Source organism: Macaca nemestrina, chromosome 19 (genome assembly GCF_043159975.1).
Source record: "Macaca nemestrina isolate mMacNem1 chromosome 19, mMacNem.hap1, whole genome shotgun sequence".
Lineage (NCBI taxonomy): Eukaryota > Metazoa > Chordata > Mammalia > Primates > Cercopithecidae > Macaca > Macaca nemestrina.
The window spans coordinates 54,854,933-54,878,059 of NC_092143.1; the positions used below are offsets into that span (position 1 = coordinate 54,854,933).

Here is a 23,127-nt window from a genome sequence, read left to right on the forward strand (position 1 = left end):
GCACTCCAGCCTGGGCGACAGAGTGGGACTTTTTCTCAAAAAAACAGAACAAAACAAAGCAACCATAACAAACTATTACAGGAATAGAAGAATGAAATGATTAAAGAGAAATTTATAACCAGTTGAAAGATCTAAAAAATCATTTGTATGGGAGAATTTTCTGCATGGAAAAAATGCTATACAACCTATGTTAAAAGACTAAAAACAAGCTGGGAAAAACATTTTGACATATTACAAAAAGGATTACTTTTCTTCATATGTAACAAGCACCTATAAATAAAAAAGAAAAAGACTAATAACAGTGGAAAGTGGACCAAAAATAGAATACTTTGTAGAAAATATAAGTGACTCGAATATAAAAGTTTACTCTTTGCAATTGTAACTACAAGATACTATTTTCACTTTTCAGACTGGCAAAGTACCAAACTTTTTGATTACATTGTAAAAAGTGTCTGAAAATAGACACTTTCAAATATTGCAGATGATACATGAGTTGTATGGCCTCTATTAAAACAATCTGGCAATATCTATCAAAATTTAAATGTACTTATCTATGATCCACAATTCCATTTTTAGGAATTTATCCTACAGATATCCTCACACATGTATAAATGATATATATAGGAATATTCATTGCAGCAGTGTTTGCAGTCACAAAAGAGTGGAAATAACTCAAATATCCATTCTAGTCAACTGGTTAATTGCATTGTGGTACATGCATATAATGGAACACTGTGCAGCAATTTAAAAGAATGAGGTACATGCATTCATATATATAGCTAAGACTGTATATGCATAAGTATCCCTGAAAGGACATGTGGGAAACTAGGAGTAATTAAATCCAAGAAGTGTAGGAGGGTACTTGGTTGAGAGACTGGGATGTGAGGAAACCCACTTTTCACAAAATATACCCTACGAATTTGTCTTTTTTAAATAAGGCAATAATTTTGAAAACAATTCAGTTTTCTGTTTCTCACAAGTGAGTATTTAACCCAGCTGGACATGAAATAACCTTAATAGGTTCCTTCCATAATCTGTGTAGCCTAGCATTTTGTCTAGGAGAACAATATGAAGAAATGATTTGAAAGGAAGGAGATTTTTGTGGAGATTCCTGGGCTAGGAATAAATAAATTAAAATGTCCATGAGTGGTTCAAGGATTAAATGGGTTGTTAATATTCATCTGAAATTCTGAAACTGTAGAAGTTTTTCCTGAGTCTCAAAGTTTTTTCTTAACCTTTTTGGTAGCAACATTTGACCTAACTCAAATTTACATGGTGACAAAATCTGACCCGAACTGATGAGACTATATTCTTTGTTTATTCCATTTAATATGAATAATCATACATTATGCTGTACCTCATATGGTTTATGTACAATGTTGCCTTTTAAAAAATTGAATTCTGAAATATATTTCAAAATTAGACTAGAGACTAGAACTGATTGGCTTCAAGAGTTTTGGATGAGGGACTGTAGGCCTGTATCCTTTTTCACCCCTGGCTGTTAGTCCCAAGTTAAGTCTTCATACATATTATCATTAACAGAAATAACTTTCCAAAAGTTACTCAATCCTCTTCTTCAACAATGCCCACCAATCAAGGTTCATGGCATGCTTACTCTTGGCTTTTTTGTTGTTCTTTGGGAGGTTTGGTGAAAGACTGTCACTGTGCAACAATGAACCTTTGATCTCAGGTATTTTGACATGAAAAGCAAATTTGGGCAAATTTGATAATTTGTGCAGCTATAAAAATAAAATTATTTAAGAAGAATTTTTCTTCCTTTCATTTATTTCTTTTCTTCCTGTGTGCAGCTAAAGCTACAGATGTATTTTTAAAAATTACCTCCTTTGATCTCCATGCCTGTACTTCCAAATACTGGGAAACTTAAGATATCTTAAGTTTTGTGAAATTTTGATGTTAGATAACGGTCATTTAATATAAGATGTTCTATGGAATTGTAACTTCCTCCTAATTGTTAATTAAAGCCTAATTAGTATGGCTGGAAGGCAGTATGATAAGTGAAATTTACAGACCCTAACCTTGATTGTATTGAGAGACAAGCACTGTTGGACAGCTTGGAGTCAGAGAATATTACTTGCTAGGCTCCAGTAGGAAAAGCTGTAAGCTGACTGTTGGAGAACATAATGCAGAAACCAAAACCATGAGAAAGAAGTGCCTGCCTTATAAATTCTACCAGGTCAAAATGATTGTAGTTACTCTGTTCATCAGTGTGCACTTCAGAAAGTTCAGGGTGCATATGGATATACATCCATTCCATTTTATGCTACACATTATTGAAAGCACATTCCATAACATAAATTATTCATGAGTGCATTGTTTGAAGTTTAAGATTATAAAATAGAATGACAGTGTTCTATTTTACAATTTTTACACTTTCAAAGAGAAATAAAATATGGATAGATGGACTTTATAACTTTTAACACAAACCTATCACAGAGAACAACCCAGCAGACAAGAAACACCCTTGCCCCTCCACACACCACACACACACACACACACACACACACACAAATTTCTTGTGTGTGCCACAGACTTATCTTTAGATGTAAGTAAAACCAGGTGTTCAGGGCTGTTTCAGTGGGGACAGGACGAGCTGTTTTGGAGGTTAAGGTGTTTTGCTTGGCCTTAGTACCACAGTTGAAGCTGGGAGACTAGAACTGATTTGTGAGCAAGCTGAAACCAGAGTTCTTCGGAAGAGACCTGAGATTCATCCAATTTAATACAGCAGATTATAGTGCTCTGCCCTCTGGTCACAAGGAAGTTGACAGAGGTTGCCAAAGGGCAAAATAATGAAAGAGACACTAGTGAATACATAAAGAGCTCACCCCCTTTGTTGATAAGTATAGATGGCTCTCAGAAGAGCCATTACTTAAACAGTTGGTCAGGATTGTGAACTCAAGGACTGTTTCCTTAATTCTTGATACAGCTGTGTGTTTGGGTTAACATATGATTCCACTTAGTACATCAGATGAAAATTAGAGATGGGGGAACATCCAGCCTTTTGGGATAGATAAGATCAACCATATACAGGTCAGTCATATACAGTGTGTTTCCTGGAAAAGGCAGTCACCCAACTTCCCTATTCAATGAAAAATGGAAGACTGTGAGTGAAGCAGCTGATATACTATGAATGCAAGCCATGATGGATTGGCTTTACAGTAACCAGGATGTTCTCCCAAGGAATATGCCTCTGACTCAAATATGATAAAAGATGTGACTAGATGGTACCTAATGTTATTCCCAGGATACTTCATGACAGGGAGAGAGTAAGAATTAGTGTAGGCACATGTAAAAGAAGACTCTAAAGTGCTACTTGCTTGCCACTTTGACAACAGTAGTATTTCAGTGAATGGATATGGTAAACATGATGTAACATATGTAATGAAGTGTTTAAATGCACATATATAAAAGAAGTTAAGTTTTTAAAAAAAAATAGTGCAAGAAACTAGACCTGATTTACTGTCCCTATTTCCTTCCATAGGCTTTACTGGTGTTAAGAAAATTAGAATGATTCAGCAGACAGGGAGCAAGGGAATGGGAGTCAACAGAGAAACCAAGTGTAGCCACATAGAGATATTTTTATTGTTGTTAAACAAGAAATGAATAAAGCAGGAATGGATGGGAAAGAAACCAGAGTTTTAATGGAGCATTACCAAGACTGGGGACCAAGCAGGGTTTCTCCCAAGTGCTCCAGCAGTAAAAAGACCCAGACAGACTCACTATCCATCCCAGTTTGAAAGAATTTGAAACTTTCATAAAAAGGAAAAGCCCAATGACTTTGTTACTGACACACAAGAGGTGTCAATAGGAAGAACTTAATTTGATGAAGATCGATGGGGAGGCAAGGGTCTCCTGGCTCATTATAGTTGGCACTGGGCCAGCAGAGTAATTAAACCTCGCATCCCTTGTTTGGGTCAAAATCAATGATAAACTGAAGGAAAGAGATAAAGAATGAATAAATGGCGTATGCTGAGATAAAAATCCAACATTATTTTGGTGTCTCACAAGAGGCTCAGAGAAAGAATAATAACTTTCTTTCTTTCTTAGCTCAAACTCTGGATCCCAGAAAGGTGAAGAAATGTGGTTTGCCAAAGCTGCCTGTGCTTCTGGAAACTGACAAAGTAGAATGACAACCAGAAAACTCGAGTAGCATTCTCCAGGAAATGCCTTTGTCCTGCATTACTCCTAGCCAGAAAGATTGCACTTAACCATTTCTTCCTCTACAAAGAAATTCATTCTAATTGCTTGATTTAAGTTTAATATATATTTTTCTCACCTCAAAAATACAGGTAGGAGTCATTTTTAGAATATAGTACATATTTTATAGCAGTGATTTTTAATACAGACTAAATTTCTGTATAGATCCAATTGGAAATATATTCATATTATAGTATTCCTCGTGTAAGTTATGAGAGAAACACATACATTCTCATTCCAACAATTCAACCCTGGGGGACCAACTGCAGTTTCTCCCAAGTGCTCTGGCAGTAAAAAGACCCAGACAGATCTGGCGAAAAGGCCAATCCAGGCAATTTTATTTAGCATACTGAATTCCTACCTACCTCTTTATTTATTCATAGAATGGTAAACATAAGGAAGGGTTTTTGCTTTTTTAGTTTCCAGATATTTCACAATTTAGGAAAACTTTATCTAAAGAAAGAGAAGTGCATACAAAGTGAAAGAAAAAATAACTGGAAGAAATATACTAAATACTAAAATATTAACAGTGGTATATACAGTGGATACAGTATATACAGTGTGGGGGGGTAGGATTATAGGTAACTTAAATGTTACTTAAAAAAAGTCTGTAGTACCACTGCAATTGTCCCAAAGAAATATAAGTGCTTAAGTGATTGCTAACAAATCACTGGTATCAGTTTCCTTAAAAACTCATTAGCAAACAGATTCTTGAATAAACCCTCCCCTAACCCCTATAAATAGCCCTCTAAAGAGAGATTATAGTTGGTTTTATGAGGTGAATGCTGGGTGCCCATGCCATAGCTAATTACTCTTATTCAGCAGTTTAAACCTAACTTTGGGACCATGGGCTGAAGTTGGTGGCAATAAAGTAAACTTGAAATAGTTTGTAATAGGCCATATACTATTTCATAATTTTTGTAAAGCCTACATGAATATACTTCTTAGAAATTAATGTTAAATGGTATTAAGTTATAATTTGAATTCTATACTATCTTCATCTTAAACCTCTGATATGAAAAACTCTGTATACAGGCATTTGATTTCATTTTAAAAATAATTTATTTTAACCAAATATCCAATTTAAATAAGAAGGTCTGACTTTTTTCCCACCATGTTTGCTATTAACCTTTTCTAGACTTGTCCTTAAACTAATAGCTTTCCCTACTACATTAGATTCTCTCTTTCAAATAAATAGTTGTGTGAAGGAGAGACTACTTTTTATACCTAATACTTGAGGACATCTTGTGTTACAATCAAGAAATGTATGATAATCTGTGCTAATGAAACAGTCCTAGTAACCATGGTTAACAGAGAGGCATTTTCTTCTTTTGAGCCTTGGGACTATCCTCACCCATATGGAAAGCCATATTAGCTGAAAAGAATTCTTTTTTTCCCTCCTTTAATAGCAGATTTTGCCAACAGATTTTTACTTAACTCTAGAGATATCAAACGGATCAAATTTACTTTCTTTCAATCTGAAATGAATGCGATACAGGGATTTACTCTTCATGCAACAACAGGAACAGAGAGAGCATAAAGGACTGTGAAGTCTGCAGGGCGTGAAATTAAAATTTTCACATTGATACAAAAGATACTGCTGAAGTAATGATATAATGTTATAATCCTGCTGTGAAATCTTTCGGTTTGAATAAAAGTCAATGCCATGTGACCTAACATTGATACAACAGTAGAAACATTTTGCTGTTCACAAAAATATTTATATCCTAAGAAAAAAGACAAAAGAATTAGGGAAACCTGCGGCAAGGACTGTGGTGAGGCATAAACTTACTGAAAGAGACAGTTCTGGAAAAGCGATGAAGCTTTAGCAGCGCTGAAGCAGGAACAAAGGGAAACTGTAATCCTGGCTGAGGAGGCCCCTCCAGGAACATCACAGCAATTCCCAGTGACTCCTAACCCTCCCACTGTCCACAGAGGTTCCACTGTTCCAGTGGTTTCAGGCCAGTTCCAGTCTTTGTTCTGCCACTAACTATCCTGTTCATTTGCTATCAGTGGTTTGTATTACAATTATGATCCACTCCTGAGATGATGCATCACTTCAGCTTTTACCAGAATCTGGTTCTTCCCCCACTAGTCTATTTCACCCAGAAGACAGGAGCTGGCTGTGGGGCATTATGAACTGGTCTAGAGAGAAGTTTTATTTTAGAGGAAGCACGTTTCTCAGTCATGAGCCAGACTGTGAAGACAGCAGACCCAGGCTGGATGGAATGAAGGGATGCTGACTAAGGACTCCCCTCTGAGCTATCTGGCACAGCACTTAGGCCTATCTCTGCCAAGACGGCATCACTTCATTAATGGAGAACACTTAAATGCATTTGAGTGAAAGTCCATACTTTCATTTGAAGCTCAAGGCCAATTGCTCTTGAGCTTCAAAACCACCTTGGAATCTTTCTTTCATGGGTAATCTATCTTACTTTCATTAGGATTTGTATACCAAGGAGCTCATTTATATTCTATAAACACCATTTGTGGTGAGTCCATTCAGTATCTGGTAGGGCATGTGTCCCAGGCAGATGCTTCCAGACTCCATTAGGTTACACCAAGCACTAAGTACATAACTGTGGTGACTTCTGTAAGATAGACATCTTCCAGGGCATAGGAAATAGATAGCCCCTGGTAAGAAACAAGTTGAACAGCCCTTTCTGAGGCAGGGATTGGCTTCCATCTTGGCTCTTAAAAATGCTTCATCAGGGTTGCTCAGGGCCCAAGCGGGGGAAAAACCCTGAGGTACAATTCCTAGCATCCCTTTATTTATTCAAAGTAAAACATTAAAAAAAATCCTCCTGGCAAGGCTTTTATCTTATCTTCCTTATTATATATTACTATTTAATATGAGCATTAATCCAGAATATCTTTCAACTGTCAAAATGTAAAAGGATGAATTATTCATGCATGTTAAGAAACACAACTGTATACAAGGCTTGTACAAGACATGCAACTGTATACAAGTTTTGTCTGCTTTCTATATTGCTGTGCAGGTATTGGGCTTGAAATTTCCTTTTTCACTCTAATTATTGGCTCTGGGTTTGAAGTAGCCCATGTGGTGAGAAGAGCTTGATGCAGGGTCCTTATTCTAATACAAATCCCAACCCACCTCAGAATCTCCCAGCTTTCCCATAGGAAGAAACAGCTTCTCACGTACAACAATAATCACTCTCCCCTTGTCTGCTAAGAGGCTTATGTTCCAACCTAGTTGATAATTTATTAGGATTTGGGGATGGGTTCCAAGCAACATGACAATAAACTTTTTTTTTTTTTTTTTTTTTTGAGACAGAGTCTCACTCTGTCACTCAGGCTGCAGTATAGTGGCACGATCTTGGCTCACTGCAATCTCTGCCTCCCGGCCTCAAGCGATTCTCCTGCCTCAGCCTCCTGAGTAGCTAAAACTACAGGCGCCCACCACCACACCCAGCTAATTTAGTAGAGACTGGGTTTTGCCATGTTGGCCAGAGCGGTCTCAAATTCCTGGCCTCAGGTGATCCGCCCACCTTGGCCTCCCAAAGTACTGGGATTACAGGTGTGAGCCATCGTGCCTGGCTGATGATAGGCTTTTAATCTCAGTAATAGTCATACTTTTTTCAGTATGTACCCATGACAACAAGAAAATCAATGAAAGCCTTAATAAGCAAATAGAAAATGTGTTGGCCAATTGCTATTGAGCTTTGAAACCAACTTGAAATCTTTCTTTCATGGGTAATTATTCTTTCTTTCATTAGGATTTGTACACCAAAAAGTTAATTTATATCCTCTAAAAAGGCATAGTAAAGATGATTTGGTGAGAACATAGATCCAGAAATCTTAAGCCTAATGAAAATAACAATGTTCATGAATTTCCCTTTATCTATCTATTTATTTATTTATTTAGATAGTGTTTCGTTCTGTCACCCAGGCTGGAGTGCAGTGGTGTGATCGTGGCTCACTGCACCTCTAACTCCTGGGCTCAAGTGATCCTCCCACCTCAGCTTCCTGAGTAGCTGGGGCTACAGGCGCACGCCAGCATGCCTGGCTAATTTTATAAATTTTTAGTAGCAACAAGGTCTCACTATGTTGCCCAGGCTGGTCTCAAACTCCTGAGTTCAAGTGATCCGCTCTCCTTGGCCTCCCAAAGTGTTGAGATTACAGGCATGAGCTACTGCGCTCAGCCTCCTTTTACGCTTACAAAGACAAAAATTAGGTGGGCATAGTGGTACACACCTGTAATACCAGCTACTCAGGAGGCTGAGGCAGGAGAATCCCTTGAACCTGGGAGGTAGAGGTTGCAGTGAGATTGTGCCACTGCACTCCAGCCTGGGGGACAGAGCAAGAACCTGTCTTAAAAAAAAAAAAAAAAAAAAATGACACCCTTGAAGCCCAAATTGAGGTCATCAGTCACACTGAAAAATGTGACCGTATATTAATGTCAGCTACATGCTTTGCCTTGGGGAAAGAATGTTCAGAATTGTGACTAATAGTATCAAGAATGCCACTAAACAAATAACTTTCATAGATAACTGTTTAACGATAATTTTTATGGTTAAACTCATAAACAGTTATGGACAATATAAAATGCTAAAATGAATTTCCCCACAAGAAATAAAGAAAAAGTAAGCCAAAGGAGAAAAACAGACTGTCTTTTCTTTTGGGGGAAGGCATAGCCCATTAAGATGAAAATGTTAAACATATTAAAAGTAGTGTGTGTGTGTGTGTGTGTGTATATCAATAGGTATATATGTGTTTATATATTTAAATATATCAACAGAGTATACAAAAATGTCCAGCTGAGCTGAAGATACATTAGCCAATTAGCACTAACTACTTGATTCTATGTCTTCTCCATTATAAGTAGTCTTGCTGATAGTCTTTGATTTACACAGTGGCATTCTTGATACTATTAGGCACAGTTCTGAACATTCCTTCCCCAAGGCAGAGCATGTAGCCTATATTAATATACGATCATGTTTTTCAGTGTGACTGAAACTTCAATTTGAACTTCAAGGGTATTATCTTTTTTCTATGTCTTTCGGTTGGTGTCCTCCGTATAGTAAGATCTGAAGTTTTCCAGACATGATTTTGTTTAAAATTTAAAAAGTAAACCTTCGGTATGTTCACAGACCATAATCTCAAGACACGTAAATTGTACTGGGTCCCTTGTCAACGGGGCAGTGCTTCCCATGGAATTGCTCTATGACATGCTGTGAATGACACAGGGTCTCTAAACTACTGACCATCACAAAACCCAATTTTTTTTTTTTTTTTGAGACAGAGTCTCACTCTGTCCCCCAGGCTGGAGTGCAGTGGCGCGATCTCCGCTTACTGAAAGCTCCGCCTCCTGGGTTCACGCCATTCTCCTGCCTCAGCCTTCCAAGTAGCTGGGACTACAGGTGCCCACCACCACGCCCAGCTAATTTTTTGTATTTTTAGTAGAGACGGGGTTTCACCATGTTAGCCAGATGGTCTTGATCCCCTGACCTTGTGATCTTCCTGTCTCGGCCTCCCAAAGTGCTGGGATTACAGGCGTGAGCCACCACGCTTGGCCAACCCAAACATTTTTAATGGGAAGTTTAAACAATGTTATTCTGAAATAAATTACTTAATTATTTTTGGAAATGTTCATTTCTTCATACTTTATTCTCCAAATGTGTAAATTACTCTGAAATCAAGAGACAGATGTACCTATTTTTGTGTTGATTTTTATATCTAAACAAAGGGTAAGGTTCAGACGGACAGGACAGAAGCCTGGAAAACTTAGGTTCCACGTGAAGGGACTTTTTCAAAGTTTTGCTGCTAGCAAGCTGTGGAGGCAGGATAAATCCAGATCTTCGGCCTTTAACTCTAATGCCCTTTCCTCTAAGCTCTGCTGCCTGTCAACATGCAAGGATTTTAACTTGAGAAAATGCAAACAATAAACTAGCTGCAGACCAAAGCAAAGGTTTAGGAAAAGCTCGCTGATATGGCTGAACATAAGATAATGGAATGGCTAAGCAAAGCATATCTGATATCCTCGTTGATATCGACATTATCTATGCAATTAACTCCCAATGCAAACAACATGTTGACACTGCTCACACTCGGAAATCTGCTATTATCCTGTCTGGAAATACCCTGAAAGCCAAGATGTTTTCTAATCCTTACAAAATGGAAAAACCTTAAAATAGGAGAAAATGCAAGGAAGTTCCGGGACATAAAAGAAGTACAACTAGATGCATAAGGTGGGCAGAAACAATGGATTTTTTGGAGATATGGTGAAGACATAAAGCAAAATAGATGTCTACTGGAATGTCATGGATTGGTAAGTTAAAAAGAAACATTCACTTTGTTTGCGACCATTCACTAATTCATCCAGCCAACAAATATTTATTTAATGTCTATTATGAGCCAGGCTCTGCTCTATTGCAGGGATGAAAAGAATAGAAAATAATAGAAAAAAATACTTGTGCTCATGAAGTCCACATCCTTTGTGGGGCAGGAGAGGAAGGGGGAGAGACAAACAATAAATAAAACACACTAGTAAATTACATGGCATATTAGAAAGTGATTAAGTACTATGGAGAAAGATGAAGCACAGATGAGAAAGACAGGTAGAAAGTATCAGGAATGTTTCCTTAGGAAATTTTCTCTTAAACCTTGCTGAGGGTTCCCTTACAGATGATGGGTCCATACAAGTTTTTTGTAGAGAAGACTGACACCAACAATATGTCTTAGTAATTAATCCCCAATTTCAACAATTTAAATTGATAAGTCAAGTTCTTTAAGGGCTTCTTAGTTTTTTCACTGCAGGCTTATTGATATATTTTGATAATCCCTTGGGAGGAGGATAATGATGACTAATAAAAATTGCTAATAGAAAGAAGATGCCCTGGGCTTGGGTAGGGGACAGAAAAAAGAAAGGGAGAATGTTGGTGTGCTTGGGTTAAGAAGTAAGGAGATGTGCAGTTCCAGAGCAGGGGCTTCCAAATATGTGTCTTTAGACAAAGTGCATCAGTCTTTTTGAAAAATCAAAAATACACACCACTGGAGCCCATTATGGGCAATTCTGATTCAATGAATCTGGGATGAAACCTAGAACTAGGTATTTTTTAAAGATTCCTAGTGATTCCAATGTGCAGACAGATTTTAGAATCACAGCTCTGAAGGGAATTAAATCCTTTCAGAATCTTATGAAATGGCTAACTATGAGGACAAAAACAATTATCAGTAACTTCGGTCAGTCCTTGAGTGACCCTAGAAACAGATATCCTAAAAACACACACACACAAAATCTTAACCCTATCATCTAGACAAGAATCTTACTTCCTACCCTCCTCTATTTAGAAGAAAAACAAATGGAGGGGAAGTCTCAAAACAATGGAAAATTTGCCAACATTGCATAAGGAAAATCCTTTGAATGCAGGGTCATTCATAAACATGTGGCTTGCTTCTAAGCCACATTTTGGCAGAGGCACTGTCACTCAAGGCATTTGGCAGAGGGGCCAGTATCACTCACATGTATTGTTTTAGATGCCCAAAGAAGTCTTGTTTCCCAGAGCACAGAAGAAACCTAACACTGAGTGCTCAATATGGACAAGCATCAAGTTAAAGGCTTTGCATACACAGTCAAATTTAATCCTCCGAGCAAATTTATAAAACAGCTATTAATATTCATATTTTCACATAAGGAATTAGGCATATGGAGGTAAAGTAACAGGCATGTTTGCAAGGTCAATATAAAAAATACAATCAAACTGCCTAGCTCTCAGATGAACCTAACCCTAATTCCTAACTCTTTGTTAGGGGATACACTCACAGTTTGGAATCACACGAGCAAGGTCTGAATCCCAGCTTCTCCTAATTGCTTGAGTGACCGCGGGAAGTTCTATAATGACAACTACTATTTATGGAGCGCTCAGTCATGCGCCAGGTCTGTGCTACGCACTTTACGTAAACTATCCTGCTTAACCATCATGACATGCCTATGAGGGAGATATTACTCCCATTTTATAGCTTAAATTAAATGATTTGTTCAGAACCGCATAGCTAGCATTCAAACCTAAGCCTATAAACCACACAGTTGTAATTATTACAACTGGGCTTTTAATTGTTCTGTAATGGTCTTTTGGAGCTTTACTTTCTTGTGATTGTAAGGATTACATTAGGTAACATATAAAATAATTCTTACAAAAGCATTAAAGTGCCTAAGGAAGAGCCATTAAAAAATATTTCTTAAAGTTGAAATTAAGGGAATTTGATAACCTTGGACCAAATGAACAACTCTAAAATGGCAGTTCATGAGGCTAAAAGCTGTGAAATGACAGCAGGAACTGGCAATACTGAACAGATGTCACCAGTCATAGCAGTTTTCAGAGTTCAGTACCCTGGAGAAGACCCAACAAGGAAGGATAATCCTCATCTATTGCTAGGTTGACAAAGGAAATAAGATATTTATGTCACACGGGCCAAGAGTAACTTTAGGGTTTTTGCAACTACTTGGAACTACTGAGTGTAAAATTTTGAAATGTGTTTGTCTCCTATAAATGTGTTCCTTTCGTCTTCTTTTTAAACATTGTTTCTAAACTTATGGAAGTAATATAACATTGTTGTAGAACATTTGAAAAATCGTGTGAAAAATAAAATAGCTATTACAACCTCCTCACCCAGAACTTAGGTCTTTAGAAAGATTTCCTGAAGCCAAGGAGTAGAATTCTGAATGAGTAGCAAATATAAGCTGCTGTAATGTACATTTTCCCAAGTACAATATATTCTTTCTATAGTAAGAATGTCTTGACAAGCTCCTTCAAGCTGAATTCACTTCTTGGAATTTGCTACATCGTTATTATTTCTACCTAGCCTATTTGTCTTTATTTTCCTAACTTACACACTATAAACCACTGTGTGTAAGAGGAATGGATTCTTGTATTAATGGCTTTTAACAGTGGGAATTACAGTATTAGCCCAATATCATGACTTAACTAAAAGCAATATCTTTTCATCAAACACCTAAGAATTTCCATGCATTCTATTGTTCTTGGTGGTACAGCAGTGGCCTGGAATTCCAAGTTATCAACCCAACTAAATGAAAATCCTTTTGAATGGCTGGGCTTTTTACCCTCTTGGTCAAACATGGTAGACAGGCAAGTTTATAGCTTCATATTTTCTTTTACATGCTCAATACATTATTTTCTGAAGTTTCCAGATTAGTCCTTTTTACTATAATCAATTTATGTGCATCATTTCATTTGGTTTTAATTTTATTATTTACAAGATACTCAAAATAGAGAAGTTATGGTTAATGTTACTTTGTGTATAGTGAATACACTGTTACTCTGAGGGCAAGGAAAGCTAAAATCACGGTTCTCAGCCTTACAGCTCATACTTTAAAAAGTCATTTCGGAAAAATAAGAATAAATTCTATCTGATATTTTGAAGCTGAGCTTTAACAGTCATTAAAATCTTGACAATAATATGTAATTTGTATGAACATATATTACAAATGGATACACCTGTATATGCCCAATGTAATACCTGATATATAACTGGCATTTAATGAATAATAGCCACTATCATCACATAGGGTCATCACTTATATGCTCTATTATATACACGCAGCGAGGTCTGCTATTCAAACCTACTATGAAAACCCCAGCAGAGGTTTGTGATCTTAGTTTAGCTTATCCCTCTCTCCTGCTGGGAGGATAACACATGATCATTTCCTCTGCTAGGAACATGAGAAAATCTGGCTGAGTATTTAAAACATTTAGGTAAATGTATAGGTGAGAAGATAGACTCATTTAAAAAAATGGTTTTGTTACTGTTAGGATTCTGGACACAAATGCAAGTAAATATTGCAATTTGGCTGCTATGCATAATCGAACCACAACCCCTCCACTTCTCTGTGTAACTAAGTTTCTTTCTATCAAGTTATACAAACAAAATAATTTCAATGTTAAAGTAAGTTTGTCTGATTCCTACCCCAAATTGGAATTTTATCAGCTCAGTGCTTACACTTCAGAATCAAATCCAAGTTTCAGCCACTGTGGAAGAATGAAAAAACTCTGAAATTTGTGATTAGAAAAGCTAGATTCATGTCTTCTTTTCTGCTTCCTACTATGTGACCTTGGTCAGTTACTCAGTCCCTTTAGTTCTTATCTCCTCATTGTCAAATGGCATACTATTACTACTTACCTCACAGGATTGTGGTGCAATTTAAATGAAATAATGTACCTAAAATCATTCTGCCATTGCTAAAGTACTATGCTAAGAATTGTGAACAGGCAATTATAAATTTCAGTATTATATTTTTGTTCCCAGTATAAAAATGAGTGTGTGTGTGTGTGTGTGTGTATGTGTGCGTGCATGTGTGTGGCTTTTGAATCCCCTCACAGCTGTCAATCCAGAATTCTGTAGCTGAGATAAAATAGATCATTGTTACAATCAGGCAGAGCATATTTATATGATTTTCCCTTCTCTTCAGCTTGAATGGTTACTGGCAATGTGATATGGGAAACGAAATAGCGTCTGACCTGCTCACTGGGCTAAAGCCTTTGTTTATAACCTACAGAGAATGAAGAGGAACATCCTCTTTCTGGCCCAGCAAAGGAACAAAACACCATCAGTTGTTCTGGTACTTTAAAGGCTGTGCCATCATATCTGGAGCTGGAAGCAACTGGATTTTCATGTTAAGTTACTTAAGATAACAATAAAGAGAAATAAATACTATATTCACAACAGAGACAAGATTCCTTCCAGACTGGGATTGGTAGAGTACCAGGTTTCAGATACTTCTGAACCTAGTTCCTGGCTCTTAGTCTCAGTGGGCCAAAGATCACACAAGCCACCTTCTAGTCATCTGTGTTTAAACAGCTGCCTTGTGAGCATGGCTGTGCACAGGCAACTGTACTATAGAAAGCTCAGCAAGGCATAAGCTTACAGCAAAATTTTCAGAACACGTTAAGTATATGGTTGACAGCAAAGGAAAGTTTTTAAAAAAACTCAAACTAAACTACTAACATAGTAACATGGAAATAAATCTATGTACTTATAGCCAACTGATATTTGACAAAGGTGTGAAGAACATACAATGGAAAAAGGACAGTCCTTTGAAAACTGGATATCCACACGCAGGCATGCAGAGAGTGAAACTAGACCCCCTATCTCTCATCAAATACAAAAAATCAAATCAAAATGGAATAAAGGCTTAAATGTAAGTCCTGAAACTATGGAACTACTTGAAGAAAACAAAAAGGAAAAGCTCCATGACATTGGTCAGGAAAATGCTTTCCTGGATACAGCCTCAAAAGCACAGGCAACAAAAGCAAAAATAGACAAGTGGGATTACATCAAAGCTTCTGCACAGCAAAGGACACAAATAACAGAGTGACGAGACAACCTGCAGAATGGGAGAAAATATTTGCAAACTATCCATCTGATAAGGAGTTACTATGCAAAATATATAAGGAATTCAAACAACTCAATAGCAAGAAAACAAAGTGAGTAAAAAAATAGGTAAAAGACCTGAATAGACATTTCTCAAAGGAAAACATAAAAATGGCTACTGGGTACATGAAAGAATTCTCAAAATCAATAATCATCAGGAAAATACAAATCAAAACCACAATGAAATATCACTTTACTCCGGTCAGAATGGCTGTTACCAAAAGGACAAGACAAGTGTTGGCAAGGATTGGAGAAAGAAAACTCTTGTATACTATTGGGTTGGAATGTAAATTAGTACAGCCATTATGAAAAATAGAATGGATGTTCCTCAAAAAATTACAAAAAGAACTACTATATGATCCAACCGTCCCACTGCTGGGTATATATCCAAAGGAAATGAAACAAGTATGTCAAAGAGATATCTGCACTCCATGTTTACTGAAGCACTTAAAATAGCCAAGATATGGAATCAACCTAAGTGTCCATAAATGGATGAATGGATAGTGAAAATGTGGTATATATACACAGTGACTACTATTCAGCCATAAAAAAGAAAGAAATCCTGTCATTTGTGGCAACATAGATGAACCTGAAGGATTTTATGTTAACTGAAATAAGCCAGGCACAAGAAACAAATATTGAACTGGTTGACTTGGCCTCAATTGCTTTCCAACAAGCAATCTCACTTGTATGTAGGATCTAAAAACGTTGATCTCATGGAAGTAGAGAGTATGATAGTGATTACCAGAGGCTAGGAAGAGTGGAAGGTGAGGACACGGGGAGAGAGGGGTCATTGGGTACAAAGTTACAGTTAGGAGGAATAAGTTGCAATGTTCTATTACGCAGAAGGGTGACTATGGTTAACAATACTGCATTGCATTAGGTTGATGCAAAAGTAATTGCAGTTTTTACCATTACATTTAATAGGAAAAAACCACAATTACTTTTGCACTAACCTAATCTATTTCAAAATAATTAGAAGAGAGGAGTTTGAATGTTTTCACCATAAAGAAATGATAAATGTATGAGGCGACAGATGTGCCAGATTCTCTGATTTGATCATTACACAATATATGCCTGTATTGAAACACCACAATGAACCTCATAAATATGTATAATTATGATGTATCAATAAAAATAAACTATTTTTTAAAAGCCCCCAAATAATTTATCAAGTCCCTCAAAGTACGTACTCAAGCATTCCCCAAATCCTGTCAAGAAAAAAGAAGCTTCACAAAATCAACACCTTTCCCCATCAGTAACTCAAAAAGGAACAAAACAAAGTAAAACAAAACAAAAACCTTTAACACTTTTCTGTTGTCATTAAAAACTCATCTTTAAAAAAAAAATAGCTAAAAAAGTGAACAGTACATCCTAGAAATAGGCTAATTCCAGTTCCAGTTCTGAAAATTCACTAGCTGGGTATGATTTGGTGAAATCTCCCTTTCTTTCTTCACATCTTACACACAGACACACAAAGGCACAGGGAGAGCACCAGCGGTAACTGTTTGTAGAAGTCATAGAAGAATAGAGAGAAGTGACCTTAGTAACTTTTTACTTCAGGGACTGAGAATCTAATCCTGTTGCTGTAGGCCTGGTGTGCCTCTGTTTATCAGGGTCCAACAATCATGGTGTTACCATATGACCGAAAAACACAAAGTTGACCAATATTTTTAAAGGTGACAAGATTTCTGTTGCATTGAGCAATCTCAGAAGATACTATCTTCATTTTAATATAAAATGTATCAGATCTACATGCCTGAATAGAAAAAGAGACCAACATATAAAGGATATACAGCTGTAATAGGCCTTCTTTCCCAGTCAAATTTGAAATAAAAGACCTGAAGATCCAAAGCTACATTAATGCAAATTCTGCCTGTTGCAAGTATACTTTTTGATTAAATTGGCATACATCAAGTACAATTAGAAAGGCTATTTATAACAAAGAAATACATAATTCTGCATCTTAATGTAGATGACAATTACAGCTGACGGTTGCTAATTATCATTACTTCTTTGCTTTGAGTATTAGATATTTCCTGTATGATCTTTATTGTTGGCAATGGACACACCTAATTCTGGAAGGCACAAAATGGTTAATTATCAGTTATATCTGTGCTCATAACACATTCATTTTAGGAGCAAATGGTAACTTACCCAGCTCTGGTTTCGCACTGGAGACTAAAGGATCAAGTAGACTTGGTAAACTCTGACTCATTCATTTGTTAGGAAAGGTATTTATTTAACTTTCTTTTAGAACCAAGGCTCACCTACCCCGAGGTGTTCAGAATGACAGGGAGAGAGCCCCTCCACTCCTCTTTCCAGATGGAGTGGTCTGTGGGGCATTGCTTGTTCCATTCAAGCAGAAATGAATGGTACATTTAATTCAGCTTCACCACCCTCTTGTGCCAAGATGACCACTGTGCTTATTCTCTTAGGCAGCTTAGGAGTGTGTGATCAGTGTGGAGAGCCAGAAGTGAAATGGAGAGAAAGAAACATTGTAGCTTTCAGCACAGAAAACTCTAACGCCCCCTTTGCTTATGCTGTAAATTACATATTTATTTTGTTAGCATGAGATAGATGAATATTTCTACATACAAAGGTGCCCAGCTAAAATCAGGATAAGTGATATTAATGTCTTATGGTTAGTATTATTGAACCTTAAAAGCAATAAACTTTACGAGTCAATAAATATTACATTTGCAACATAGTTAACATTCCTTTACTGTCTCTAGCACTTATTACACATTGTAACTGCAAGTCTACAATACATTATTCATATTTGGGGTGTCACCAAGTGATGGATTGCTGTAGGAGAGGCTGTCCTTTAAATAAATCAACAAATAAAAATGCAAATGTTAACATTTTCAGGCACAACTTTTTCCATCTTGAATGGGGAATGAAAATTTTACATAGTATTGACAGCCGGCAGTGAGAACAATTAACAACTAACACTGTGAATGAGAAAGATACTCTGCCACACCTGTTTTTTTCACCAGGACATGGAATGAAATGGAACTCTGCTAGGTATTTTCAGAGAACAAAGGAAAACCTGTCTCCCACTGGCATCTGTCTCACCCCCATCCTTGTTTGCAGGTCTTGAAAATTCTTGGAATTTAAGGTGGACAGGGGAAGAGCTTTTACTCTCGTTCCCATTGGTACTTTCAAAGGTTTGTTGAGATAAAGAACAATAGGCTCTTCTCTTACATTAAGAGTTTGCATGTAACTGATATGTAGTCTATTAAAAAAATGCCTTTTCTACACTTTGAAATAAAAACAATTCAAATTATCCTGATTCTGAAATCTGGAAAGCCACCACTATGCCTTCTTGGTAACTGATTTTCATAGTACTAATTTTTTTTTTTTAACTCTGTACTTCGTATAAGAGACTTACATGATGCCATCATGCATTTCCAAGGATAAAATCTGGTGTGCTACACATTGTTTTATTAATCCAAATGCTCATTACCTAGGAAGTTTCTGAGAATCTATATTTAGCTGATCTGCAGTATTAAGGACAAATAGATAATACTTTTTTAAAGTCTGTAAATATGATTCTTCACAGCAGTTTTAACCTGGGCTTGTAAAACTCTACAATGTTGATATGGTCCATTCAAAAGGTATGTGCTGAGGATGTTTTATAAAACTCTTACTGGGGAAACATTGTATTCCATTTTTTCATACTTCCCTCTAAACTGAAATGCAACTATCAAAAACATTAATATATTAAAGTGGTGTTAAAGATCTCATTTTAATCTTTAACAACAGGAAAATTAACTAAGATTGAAAATCCAGATAATCTTCCTTCTTTACCTCTAATTCCTCCAAATGAATCCCTCAAGGTGAGCTAGGATGGAGACCCTCTGAGCACAAGCTTTCAGCCACAATGTTAAGGGATCCAAAGAGGAAGCCCCATCAACATTTCAGAGTCACAACTTACTGTGGGTCTTTGGCAGAATGCCAAAAACAGTAGTGTTAAAAATAAAAGAAAGCAGCCGGGCGTGGTGGCTCACACCTGTAATCCCAGCACTTTGGGAGCCCAAGGAGGGTGGATCATGAGGTCAAGAGATCGAGACCATCCTGGCAAACATGGTGAAGCCCTGTCCCTATTAAAAAAAAAAAAAAAAAAAATTAGCCGGGCATGGTGATGGGCACCTGTAGTCCCAGCTACTTGGGAGGCTGAGGCAGAAGAATTGCTTGAACCCGGGAGGTGGAGGTTGCAGTGAGCTGAGATTGCACCACTGTACTCCAGCCTGGTAACAGAGCGAGACTCCATCTCAAAAAAAAAAAAAAAAAAAAAAAAAAAAAAAAAAAAAAAAAAAAAAAAAAAGCAGCAACAGTGAAAGGATGTGGCAAACTAGTTAAATTCTCTTTTTGATTGTGTGTGGCCTCCAAAATAGAGAGGTTGTCATTCTCAACTATTATAATATTTAAGATTACAAGGTTTGGAGTCTGAAATGCTGGCTTTGCCCGTTATTAGCTATGTGACCTTAGACCGTTTTTCAATGTCTCTGAGACTTAGTTTCCTAATTCTAAAAATGGGGATAATAGTACCACCTCATAAAGTTGTGAAGATTAAATCAGACAATGCATATAAAGGGCTTGGCAAGGTCCTGGGGACATGGCAGATACTTAATAGATGGCAGCTACTGTTATTATCTTTTGTGTTGGAGTCATTTCTCAAAAGTTCTTTAAGATGCTTACATTTCCAGCTCCAGAATTAAAGGAATGACAAAAAGAGCCAAAATAGGATGAACACACTGTTTCCTAGGTTTGGCTTCGGTGGAACAGCATATCTATAGGCACTGGTCTGGAATACAACTTTTTAGAGGAGGAATAAATAATCTTTCTCTTCCTTTTGAAATTACTTCAAACCAAAAGAATAAATTTTAGAGTACATCTTTAAAATCATCAGACTTGAGACTTGTAATTTGGGCATTTCTACTTTGCAAAGCCAGTGGACTTTAAATTAACTACAAATTAAGTCTTAACATTTATATTCAATTCATTTGATAAGCTGCTATGAATTTAAGTGCTTAAAACCAATCATATCCCTGAGGAAACATAAACCAAGCCCTTTTGGTATTGATGTTTATATATTCAGCCTTAATTGCATAATGTGGGAGTTGGTTTATCAGATATAAGAAATTTGAAATAATACATTTCTTTCCCTGACTCCAGAAAAGGCTGATCAAATGCTTAACCCCTCAAATGTGTCTGGTATAAGTAAATGTTGGTATTCCTTTAACTAGTACAAAAGCCACTATCATGTTCAATATCAATGATTTCAGCTAGTTAAACTTATAGTCTAAGTGTATAACTCCTCTGTGATAAACTGGAAAAGACCTGCTGCTAAAGAGACTTTCTGGTGAAGGATAGGTTTAGCTTTATTTAGGTTTCTATGGAAGCCCTTCCCATTACCATGATCAACTAACAAAGAGAATGTATAAAGAAAAGGACTCCATATGGTTCAAACTGGCCAAATCTAGATGCTTCAAAAGAAGGATCTCTCTTGAGAAAGAATCACTAAGAGTTGTCAAGATTTTTCCATTCCCTATTAAATAAACTTCAAAAAATACTCTCATAGGGAGAATATTAAAAACTAAAGAATCTCTGAAGCTCACCGGGAGGTGGTATGCTGTAATGATGGTGAGGTTGTGGTGACAAAATCCTTTAGGCTTCCTGTTGGCATAGGAGATGTGGACGCATCTTTTCTAACTCCTGTCATTGTACCTATATGAACAATAAAGAAAATAATTTGGGCATTCGATAAAAGAAAATGGAAAAGTTCATTCTCAGTAAATATATAAGACGTTATAGGAATGTCCAAGCTTCAAAGGTAAGCCACTTGTTTCCCTGAAATGTAACAATGGCATATGAAAAACTCTCTTCGGTTTTGTAAACATGGGAAATCTATAATGTACTTCAAGAAAATATATTTGTGCAGTGACAGACTAACCAGAGATTTTGTTTTTAAACCTGATTGCCTAGCAAACCCCTGCTGATCTTGATTTACTGTGAAAATGCCCAAAGAGGTGGGATGTTTTATTTTGTTCCCTTTAACTTTCATAAGAAAGATTCCAGCACTTTGTACCTCTAAACCCTCCAAATTACATTGATCCTCTTTAAAACACTTTCAAGATATATATAACTCTGGAAAGTTTCTTTTAGAGAACTCAACATTGGCTAAAACACATGTCTTAATTGGAAGATATGCTCAAGTAGTATTCATTCGAGTGCCATGGGAAAGTTCCTAAGCAATAGTTTATCTTCCCAGGAACTGCCTGACTTGGCCTCAATTCCTTTCCAACAAGCAATGTTTTATTTGTAATTACTTTTCTCTTCTGCAGTGCAAAATAAAAAGATGGTATGGACAGAAATATTATTTTTATTTTATTTTTCAGTTATTATTAGTTTCTAAACAACATAAATACCGCTATATTTATCTTGGAAGACTATAAGAATCACATTCACAGTTCTTCTTTTGGTTCTTTGAAAACTGTTATCCGGGATGCATGAAGTTATTTGGGAAGATCCACTCTTTGACAAAAGGGAGAGTATTCAAATAACCAAAACTTTGGAGTGCTGGGAATACCAGACCCTAAAATGCCAGGAGTGCAGTATGCTAACTTTGGGAATGGCAACAGGTTGCGTGCAACCTGAAATCATCAGGCATAGAGAAGGCTAGAGTCTTATGGCTACAGCAATTAGCATCAAAATGATCACCATTATCCTTGACTTCAAAACCTATACTCTTTATGTCAACTATTCTCTACTCTGTTTGTCTGTTTACTGAGACAGGGTCTCACTCTATCACTAGGTTGGAGTGTAGTGCTGCAATCACAGCTCACTGCAACCTTGACCTCCTGGGCCCAAGTAATCCTCTTGCCTCAGCCTCTTGAGTATCTGGGACTACAAATGTGTGCCACCATGCCAGGCTAATTTTTTATTTTTATTTTTGTAGAGATGGGGTCCCACTAATCTATTATGTGTAGATGTAAAAGACCAGCCTCTAAATGCACAATTCAGTCTTCTTTATATATAGAAATCTGTGGTACCCTCAACCCAAACAAGTACATATTAATACTGGCCAGTGCCAGGATTAAGCTCAGGCTTAGTTAATAGGGAGGGGAAGGAAGGTATGAGAGTAAGGACACAAGACATTCTTGACAATCACATAAAGAGACACAGAGGATGGGCTCAGTGACTCACACCTGTAATCCGAGCACTTTGGGAGGCCAAGGCAGGAGGATCAGGCCAGGAGTTGGAGACCAGCCTGGGCAACATAGCAAGATCCTGTTTCTATATGAAATAAAATTAGCCAGGTGTGGTGGCATGTGCCTGTAGTCCTAGTCCCAGCTACTCAGGAGGTTGAGGCAGGAGGATCCCTTGAGCCCAGGAGGTTGAGGCTGCAGTGAGCTATGGTCATGCTACTGCACGCTAGCCTGGGCAACAGAGCAAGACTGTCTCAAGAAAAAAACAAAACCAAAACCACAGATAACA

General features: G+C 37.0%; 1 protein-coding gene across 13 annotated transcripts in view; it reads right to left on the minus strand.

Annotated features, from left to right (window-relative positions):
- The window catches only part of LOC105498950 (KIAA1328 ortholog), a 413,609-nt gene that overhangs the window by 49,585 nt on the left and 340,897 nt on the right, over nucleotides 1-23,127 (minus strand). For 12 of the 13 annotated variants that reach the window (XM_071085777.1, XM_071085776.1, XM_011771353.3 and 9 more), the window contains one exon: nucleotides 21,249-21,357. The exons of the other annotated variant lie outside the window; for it this stretch is intronic. In XM_071085777.1, coding sequence (XP_070941878.1) covers nucleotides 21,249-21,357 — 109 coding nt within the window. The remainder of the gene's footprint in view (nucleotides 1-21,248; nucleotides 21,358-23,127) is intronic. 13 annotated transcript variants of the gene reach the window in all.